This window comes from Miniopterus natalensis, chromosome 19 (genome assembly GCF_054644295.1).
Source record: "Miniopterus natalensis isolate mMinNat1 chromosome 19, mMinNat1.hap1, whole genome shotgun sequence".
NCBI classification, from domain to species: Eukaryota; Metazoa; Chordata; class Mammalia; order Chiroptera; family Miniopteridae; genus Miniopterus; species Miniopterus natalensis.
Window position 1 is genome coordinate 23,906,841 of NC_142099.1, and position 9,988 is coordinate 23,916,828.

The window sequence follows — 9,988 nt, forward strand, 5'->3', positions numbered from 1 at the left end:
ACCATATGATTTCACTTATATTTGGAATCTAATAAACAAAATAAATTAACAAGCAAAATAGAAATAGACTCATAGATACAGAGAACAGATTGACAGCTATCAGAGGGGAGGGAGGTTGGGAGGCTGGGTGAAAAAGGTGAGGGATTAAGCAAAAACAAGCTCATAGACTTAGCATACAGTGATTACCAAAGGGAAAGGAATGTGGGGGAAGGTAGAAGAGGGTAAAGGGGAGATAAATGATGATATAAGGAGACTTGACTCTGGGTGGTAAACACACAATACAATATACAGATGGTGTATTAACCAATGTCACTCCAATAAATTCAATAAAAATTTTTAAAAAATTGATAAAATTAAAAAAATTTTTTTTTACCTATTCTAAGTTCATGAACATATTGTCCTATTTTTTTCCCCCTCAAAGCTTTTTTATCTTTTACCTGCATATCTATGAACTATCCTGAATTAACTTGTGTGTATTGTGAGGTGTAAATGAGGTTCTTTCTTTTCATGGGGATGTTCAGGTGTTGCCATACCACTTAGGAAGAGACTGTTTGGTTTACCCGTTAGATTTTACTGACACCATTGTCAACATTATATTGTCTGGCTGAACTAGAATCTCCATCCTAATTTCAAATTCCTTGTAGAGATCAATTTATTTTCCCATCGTGGGTTGGATCCAATCTACTGTGGCAGTTTGGATGAAGGTTAAGGAAATCACATGGTACAAAAATGGCCTGTAAACCTATTCCCTCTACCAAGAGCGACAATGCGTCTCTTCCTCTTTTTTTAAACTTTTTGTTTTGAAATAACTATTAATTCACAGGAAGTTGCAAAAATATATACAGAGAGGTACCATGCAAGCTTTATACTTCCTCCCCCAGTGCTGACACCTTTCATAATTATAGTACAATATCAAACCCAGGAAATTGACCTTGGTAAGATGAACAGAGCTTATTCAGATGTGGCCATGTCTACATGCGTTTGTGTGTATGTAGAGTTCTATGCGATTATGCGACACATGTAGCTTTGTGTAACTACCATCTCTGTCAAGATACAGACATGTTCGATCAGCACAAGGCTTCCTCATGCTATCCCTTTATAGCTGTAGCTAACCCCCTATCCCTAATCTGGTAACCACTAATCTGTTCTCCGTCCCTATAGTTTTGTTATTTCAAGAATGTTACATAAATAGAATCATACAGCAGGTAACTTTGTAAGATTGGCTTTTTCCCCCCCACTGAGCCTAATTCCCTTGAGTTCCATCCATCGGAAGTTTGTTTTGCTGCATTGTGCTTTATGGATAGATATAGCACAATTTGCCAGTTTGTTTAACCATTAACCTTTTGAAGGACATTTGGTTTATCCCAGTTTTTAAAATCTATCATGAATAAAGTATCTATGAACATTCATGTGCAGATTTTTGCACGGATATAGGTTTTTATTTATCTGGGATAAATGCCCAAGAGTGCAATTGTTGGGTTGTATAATGTAGTGGGCAAAAAAATGGCCTTCCAAAGACGTCTATGCCCTCCTCCCTAGAATGTGTGAACATGTTGCTTTACATGGCAAAAGGGACTTTGTATATGTGAAAAAGTTATGGATCATGAGGAAGAGAGATTTTTCCTGGATTATCACTGTGGGCCCAAAGTAATCAAAAAGGTCATTTTGGGAGGGAGGCGAGAGGGTCAGAGTCAGAGATATTAGAAGATTCTACCCCACTGGCTTTGATGACAGAGAAAGGGACTATGAGACAAAGGATGCAGAAGCTGGCCTCTAGAAGCTGGAAGGTTGAGAGGCAGATTCTCTCCGAGAGTGCCCGGAAGAAACACAGCCCCATTGATACCTTGATTTTAACTCATAAAACCTGTTTCTTACTTCTGACATCCAGAAATATAGATAAAAAACTTGTGCTTTTTTAAGCCAGTAAATTTGTGGTAATTTGTTATAACATCACTAGAAAACTTTATGTATATATATAGTAAGTAAATTTTTAGTTTTAGAAGACACTGCCAAACTATTTTTCAGAGTGGATATCTGTTTTTTAAGGATTTATGTATTTGAGTGGGAAAGTTGTCCATGGACAATTAGAGGCTTGTTCTAAAGACATAATTTGGGAGCGATTAAGTCGTGTTTCGATTTCTGAGCTTGGATAGAACTCACCTGGAAGAGTACAGTTAAAGAGAGGGGGAAGACAGTACTTGAGTTACAGATACAGAGAGGATGAAGTTTTAAAAATATCTGAGTAGTAGCACTCTGTGAAAGACCAGGAGAGGGGCAAATCATGAAGCCAATATTAATGAAGTGCGCCAGTTAAGGACAATGGAAGGAGAGTAGACCTGGGAACGAGGGAGTCGTCGTCGTCGTAATGAAGGGCAGTGGAATCTGGGCTAGATGCCTAAGTTAGGAAAAGTTGAGATAAATGGGGTGAAAAATACTGAAGTGATGAGGTTGGTGGGTCAGTAGGCCCAGTGAAACTGGACAGTTAGAAGTTAGAGTGTGGGTATTAAAATAGGTGAGCTGCCGCTGTTGGTAAGAAAGGAGGCTGCTTGACATCAAGATTTGGACAGTAGTTTATGATGAGCTCAAGGTACGTGTGGTCATGGGAAGCGCGGTGGAAAAGGCATCACAGGAATGGAGGCCAAGGAAGGAAGAGGCCGGGCGCATTGTTAAATACACGGTCCCTTTGGATATCGAAATGGTCAAGATGTCAAGAGTAGGGGACATACAACAAAAGCCAGAGAGCCAGGTAGCAATGACTTGCCCAGCTGAGCGTAATCTCTTCCTCTTTAAACTTCCTTTTAAATTTTGTACTTCCTTACACTTTTCTTATTCGTTGCCTTTTGGCTACTTGGCTTTTTTCCTCCTAGATTAGGCAATGGAAACAAGTTTGTTGCTATATCCTATAGCAGAAAGCACGTGTTTTCCCGTATGGTGAGGCAGCGAGTAGATTGTAAATGGTGACCCCAGGAAGCCCGTGTGACCGAGGGCAGAACGGTTTCGTTAAGGGCGAGGCTAGTTTGGAAGAGGCAGGAAAGTACAAAGCAACGGTTTACTTTTAAATGTAACCCTTTAGAGAAATCACACATCACATGACAAAGGTATATGGAAACAGTCAAAATTTATTTTAGAGGATATTTTTCAATTCTTTAGTATAAAAATAAACAGACATTCCAACACTTGTACTTTACATAAATTTAAATACAGTCGGAGGCACCAAAACATTCACATACACATTCCGAATTCCTGGGTTCGGACAGCAGATTGATGTTGTTAACTGCTCAGTTTTTAAATCAGGGAAGTTAACAGTTTTTTAATACAAACCCCTGCTAATATTGACTATTCCTTTTTTTAACCATTCACTTTTTAAATATAAAATCTTAAAGAAAAATTCCCCTGAGTTATTTCTCTTTAATGAAATTTCATCTTCTCCCTCTACCTAAGAGACATGCTTTTAATTATTTACATAAATATTAATGTTACCCATAATCAGTGCTTGATTAAAAATATTAAAATCTACAGTACTTTGCATAGAATGTCTCTTCAATAAGTTATGACAGAATGAATTAATGTAGTATCCACAGGTCCTTAAAAAAATGTATAAAAGCTCAGTCTTGTGGCACTTCCAGGCTAATGAGACACAATGTTCTCTGTGGGCTGGTGTACAGATAAACCTTAAAGACATAAATTCCAACCTTATATCTCGATGTACCAGAGATGGTTTCCTGAAAGTTAATTCACATCTTAACCCAATAATTTCTCTTGTGGTTTTCAAAATTCAAAGAGGTAATCCCAAAAAAGAGATAGAGAGGCTTCAACCCAGTTTATAACAATAATGTCCTAACAAAACATAAATAATAATCCTCAATAAATTAAGAAATGTACAGTACCAGAAAATGTCAGCTGACAATGAGATGCGGACAAGAAGCAGCATTATCTTCCTGCGAGCAGTCAGGAGTAGTTTGCTTTTGTTTTCAAAGGAAAAGGGCATTCATTGGAGTAGGAATATAATGCTCTTCTTGTCAAGAACCCCTCGCAGTTCTCTTTGTGGGCTTCTTCAGTTACACATCATTAAAATTAAATATAAATAAAGTTCTCTGTCTCCCACTTAAAACACAAGCACGCCTTCTCATCAAGGCCTTTTTTGAGAGCTTTTGCTTTCCTTTCTTTTTCGTAAGAGGAGCTAAATAGTAGTCCTGAGCTGAGGTTTTCCTGAAAACTTGCAAAAGTTTAGATCAGAAACTATAGTTAGAGTCCAATGAAAGATGAACTCAGATCTTGAAACCAGGGAAACAGAAGAAATAAACTGACCAGAAGAGCTTCTCTTCGCAAAAGGGCTAGAAGAAAATGAAAGGACCAGTGTGCAGGTAGCTGCTTCCAATGTAGCGTGGAAGAGACACTGGAAGTTCAGAAAGTGGAGGAAGAAATGTGCAGCATTTTGCCATCTGTAACAGCTCTGGTGCTCACTGTAACAGTCTAGACTGAAATTCAAGTAAAAAGATGTCACACGACAGCTGTTTTTCCCTTTAACTTCGAGAAAAGACACCTTTACATCAGCAACACAAAAATCTTCACAAGTGTAACCCCCTTTTCTCCTTAACAGATAAGCTGTTAAGTCGCATAAGGAGTTTAATATAAATATTAAATAATTAAAAAGCAATCATTTATATAAATAAATAAATATGATCAATAGGCTTCTACAGTTCAGCTGAGCGTCCCTTCAGGAGCACGGTCGGGCTGATATCGTCCAGTCTGGAGTGCGAGGGGCTGGCACTCATGGTGACTGTCTTGGCGGGGGCCGGGTTCTGAACACTGAACGAGGTGGAGGGGCAGCCTTTCACGTTATTGCAGATGAGAGACTGAATGGAGGCAGTGTTGATGATTTTAAAACCCACTTCTCCACCAAAAGTGCTGGGCTTCCAGTAGTGAGGAGAACATATGGGGTTGCCCATCAGTCCTTTCAAAGAGAAAGGAGCTCCGAGTTCTACCATGGTCTCACCGAAGATGGCATCGGGGCGAGGCTTTTCCACCAGAAGGGCAGGGTACAGCTCCATGGCGTCAATGTCACCATAGAGTGCTTCTAACTCCGCAGCCATTTCCTTCTCTCCTGTGAAGGCGACAGAGACACGACCAATGTAAAACTGCACCAAGTGCAAAAAATAGTTTTACCCCTTTGCTCAGTTTGCTTCCAACGCCTCTGTTGTTTGCATCTGGCCCTCTGAATCTTTTAGGAAGTTTAGAAACCCTCTCTCACCTGTAAGTTCTTCAAATGACTCATAGGGCTTCATCCGAAAGCGTTTTCGGTACTCATTAAGGGACTGGTATTTCATGTGCCTGCTGTGGTTGATTGAGGCCTTTGCTACGTATCGGACTGCAGCTGGAAGGTTCCGACCGCCAGCAACCTATGGGAAATGAATTACGTTAGAAAACAAGTTCTTTAGGCATATTCACAATTTCTATTTTAAAAGCATCCCTTGGGCACAAAGTAAGTAAGACTGATGCTCCCAACTGAGGCTTAAACTATTCAAGTTTGAAATATAGAAAGTTTTTGAAGATATCTATATTTAAGGTATGGCTCCATATTGCCATTTGGTAACTAGACTAAAACCTTTGACTTTTCAAAAAGAAAAAAAAGTTAGGTTTCTTATTTCAAGAAAGGAATTTTAGTAGCAAAACAATCGCTTTTTTAGTAAGTCTAAGAAAAATCATTTCTATGGCAGAAATCCCTAGTTATGACCAGTTCTCTGTTTTGTTTTTCAATAATGTTGCTCACCCTGCCAGCAATCTGCTTGCTGAATGATTCCACAAACTGGGTAAGCCCGTGTTCCATCAGTAAAGAGTTGTTGTAGACGAACTGCGGATAGCTGTACTCCTGGTCATCGATGTGGAAGGTGTCCGGCAGAAGGGGATGCCAGTGGTAGAGGGTATTAAACTCAGCAGCAATGCGGTTTTGGTACTGGAATTGTTGGTTGAAAAGCAGCTCTGGGTCAAACTTCAGTTTGAAGTGATAGCCACTCAAGTGCTGTACATAGTCTTCGATCACAATCTTAATAGTTTCTCCTATTGGCACAAAATATAAAATGTAGAACATCAATTCTTTCTGATCACGAACTTTCAAGCAACCAAAATGCAACCTGGTCCACTTGCTATCCCTTCACTTCCACTTTTCATTTTTGCCGTGGCTACACGAAAGGTAGGTCTGTATGACAGTCCTGCTCGCAGTGGAGTTAACACGGAGCACATGATTTTATATTCACCCCATCCCCCCAGAATGCCTTAAAGCACGGCAAAGGTAACGAACTCGTTTTCCCCGGGGAAGACAGTTTTATTTACGGTATTTCTTACCTATCAGGATTAGCCTGCTGGTCTGGAAGAGCCGCTCATCATCCCACTCTGGGTGCTCCTGCTTAAGCACGTCGCACACTCTGTTGTGTTCTCGCAGCCAGATCGTGGCGTACATCATGAGACCAGGCACCAGGCCGAACACCTCCTGGCCCACAGCAAACCGCAGGTGCTCAGGGACGTGAGGCGGGTAGATCATCTCCACCTGAGTGTCCCTGACTGTGGGGGGATACACCTCTCCATCAATTAGCTAAAAAACAATGGCAATAAATAAACATTCATTTCAAAGTGAAGAAAACATTTCAATCAGAGACTTAAAAATACAGGTAAAGGGGTGAGTCATAACTAATTTTTAATATTCAAATGGGACAAACCTGGTATTTCATTTTCCCATCCTTGAAAAGGCGCAGTTTATGCTGTCTATCCAAAGTTTCACCATAAACATGATTTAAATCCACCTGGAAGATTTACAGAACACTTTCAATTTGCTGCTGTTGAAGCTGTTCTTATATAAAGCATCTGTGATATAACTTATCGTTAAATAATCTAATGACTTAGCTTGCTTCAATAAAAAATTCTCAAAACACTTTTTCATAACCACAAAATACTAAATTAATGTTTACCTACTGAAGCTACAAACCTATACATGTCTTTTGTGTTTAGAGGTATTAGTATTTCCTATGTAGCTTATAAGTAGCTCATATACTTTGCCATAATTATATGGTTATTTCCTTTAAAAAGCATCAGAAATTTTATTATTGATATAAAATTCTGATTAATAAACTGAAATCCAAAAGGTAATAATGTTGCAAAAAATTTCACCTTATAATATTTAAAGCAGCATAATCAGGGTACAAACATGTTTTCAAAGACATAACTTTTTGCAATGCTAATATTTTTAATTAAAAATATAAAAGCCAAATTATAATTGGTGTGTGTGTGTGTGTGTGGTGTGTGGGTGTGTATTTGTGTGTGTGTGTGTATTTTTACTGAACCAGTGCATTAAAATGAAAACTTTACTAAAGTTTTTATAGACAGGACCCTTTTTACAAAGAGGGTGAATTACTTGGTGTAGGAAATAAATGTGTGATCTTTAATGCTAGCACCTCACTATGATTCACTACATTTCTGATCTAGTTCTGTCTTACTTACCCCATGGCCCAGTCCTTTAGTGAAAGCTGGTCCTCGCTTATGATCTGTCTTGAAGAACTGGTGGGTGAAGTGCTGGGCAAAGAAGGCAAACATCAAATTTGTGCCCTGGGGGTCAGGAATAAACTTTCTTCTTATTATAAACTTGTCCAAGAGCACTTCTGTATCAGGAAGCTCTTTCTTTCCTGAAAAATGAGAAAGCAAGAATCCATCTATATGTTCAAGAAAGCAGATAGTACTGTCAATTTACCAGAGCCTTCCTCGCTTATAGGAGAAATACACTTGTGACTAGAGTCATAATATAAACAACAGTTCTAAGACACTGGGAAACAACTTCTTATTCAATAATTTTATGTATTGTTTAACTAGTCTGAATTTAGTTAATTTTGATGAAAGAATTTGAAAACATTAAGACATAAATGATAATGTAGGGTCAAATTTTCTAAGGAGCAACCCAACCCCATTGCACTACATTTCTAACTGCCTCCTCACTCACCTTTCACACCCATGGGAGTTGGGCAGTCATCAGCCACAGGAGGAAGAACTCTGGTGTAATAGGAGAGGTTAGAAAAGGATTCCCAGCTTTTATAGCCATAGTGTGCATTGTAAGTCGGTGGGCTGTCAACCAAATGTGATCTGGCTGAAATTTTCAAGAAAAAAAAAATCTTGTTTAATTTGTTCCCATATGCAAGGCAAATCAATGTTCATTTCTTATTGTAAAGTGTGCAAAATAGCACCAAGGATTGAATTTAATTCCTACAATGATATCCTTTTAAAAACAATGACACTTTAAATTCTAACTGCCACTTGTATTTACAAACAATGACTCATTAAAATGCATCTTTAATAAAGTACATATACTTTACACAAGACCAGATGGTCTACCATCTTGATTTTTCAAGGAACCGTCCAAGAAGCTTGGAAAAGATACGCAGGACTATAAGCAAAATTCTGACTGTGAGACAAAACTTTATAAATTGGATGGGACTGAATGTCTCTATTTTTGGCCATTAAGATGGAAGGCAAGCTAAAAAGGCAGATTTAAAATATTTAAAATCATTCTGATAAGGTTGGAAATATGTTTCTGGATTAGGTTTGGTAATCGGAAGTAGTGTAAAAGGACATTTTTCTTTGAGGAAGCCGAGAACCTTAGAAAAAAAGAGAAGGTACTCACACGTCAACACGTATTTCATGATTGCATTTCTCAGGAAGGGAATGTTATTGACAATGTTCCAGACGCCCCTGAAGTGGGTGAGTATGTAGTGCACCGTGTTCGGCGTGGGTTTCAGGAATAACTTTATTCTTGTCAGAAATTCAGCTGCAATAAGAGGAAAAAAGGAGGATGAAATTAATGGGGCATATTACAAGAGGCAAATCTGCAAAATGACAACTATATACCCCTCTTCCCAATCACGGCACCCAAGGGCAAACTTACGTGTTGAACAGTTTTCACCGTAGAATCCTGTCCGGGTACAGTCACACTGATACTGGTCGAATCCAACACTCATACACACGCCTTGGTTTTGGCATGGGTTGGAACAGCAAGGATTTGCTACAATAAGAGTTAAAAATGATAAATAAGTTGTTCTTCGGTGTCTTAATCTTGACTTCGTTTCTCTGTCTTACTTACTATGGGTCAACTTTACAGTAGCAAATTCTAGGAATATACAGGTAGTCATGGGAAAACAGTTCTCTTAAACCTGCCTCACAGAATGGTTATAAGGTAGCAACACCAGCTTCCTATTCTAGGTACGGAAAATGGACTACTCAACCAAGAAGTCAGGTTGCTAAGCTTTTCCTTAGTAACTTTTCAGATGTTCAAATCGGCATTATTAAGCAGCTCACATAAGTAGCACTCTCAAATTTAAAATGGATCGATCTAGTAGAGCAACCAAAATTTAGGGCAAATTGCAAAGTCAAAACAGCTTACTTTTTAAAAAAGTATTTTGCTTATCTTAAAAAAAAATAACCTGGGCTTTCCCGAGGCAGGAAAGCACTCGCTAGGGTATGGAAAGAAAACAATGACTCCCACTCAGCAGCAGTGGGTACCACACACAAAACATTTCACTTCTATCGACAACATCCCGCCCCGTCAAAACGGCAACCTGCAAGTTAGTAGCATTATCGCTATTCCGCAGACGGGAAAGGAGACGCGGACGGTTCAGTCACTGGCCCGCGATGCGCAGAGCGGGGGCAAAGCTGGGGTGCGATCCAGTTCTCTGGGGCTCGAGTGGGCCAAGGTCCTTACAGAGCCTGCAGACTCCCCACTCCGAGAGTCTCCAGGCGAGGGGCCCCGGGGGGCGCGGGGCGCGGGCACCCACCTGCGGCGCGGAGCGCGAGGGCGGCGCAGAGCAGCAGGGCGCGGGCGAGCATCTCGGCGGCGGCGGGCTCCGGGCAGCGGCGGGAGCTGGGGTGCGCGGCGCGAATTCCTGGGCGTGCTCGGACCCTCGCTCAGGTCCCTTGACAACTGGCGGCTAACGGGGAGAACCTTCCTTTTAAG

At 40.0% G+C, this 9,988-nt stretch overlaps 1 protein-coding gene across 1 annotated transcript; it reads right to left on the reverse strand.

Moving 5' to 3' along the window:
* Positions 1–3,101: 3,101 nt before the first annotated feature.
* Positions 3,102–9,032, reverse strand: PTGS2 (prostaglandin-endoperoxide synthase 2). The gene is made up of 9 exons (XM_016224586.2): positions 8,924–9,032; positions 8,663–8,806; positions 7,985–8,128; positions 7,492–7,673; positions 6,714–6,797; positions 6,343–6,589; positions 5,771–6,057; positions 5,252–5,399; positions 3,102–5,104 (listed from the first exon to the last, which is right to left on the reverse strand). Exons 1-9 carry the CDS (start codon positions 8,994–8,996, stop codon positions 4,695–4,697), a joined length of 1,719 nt encoding a protein of 572 aa, XP_016080072.2. The 5' UTR covers positions 8,997–9,032; the 3' UTR covers positions 3,102–4,694.
* Between the last annotated feature and the right edge of the window lie 956 nt (positions 9,033–9,988).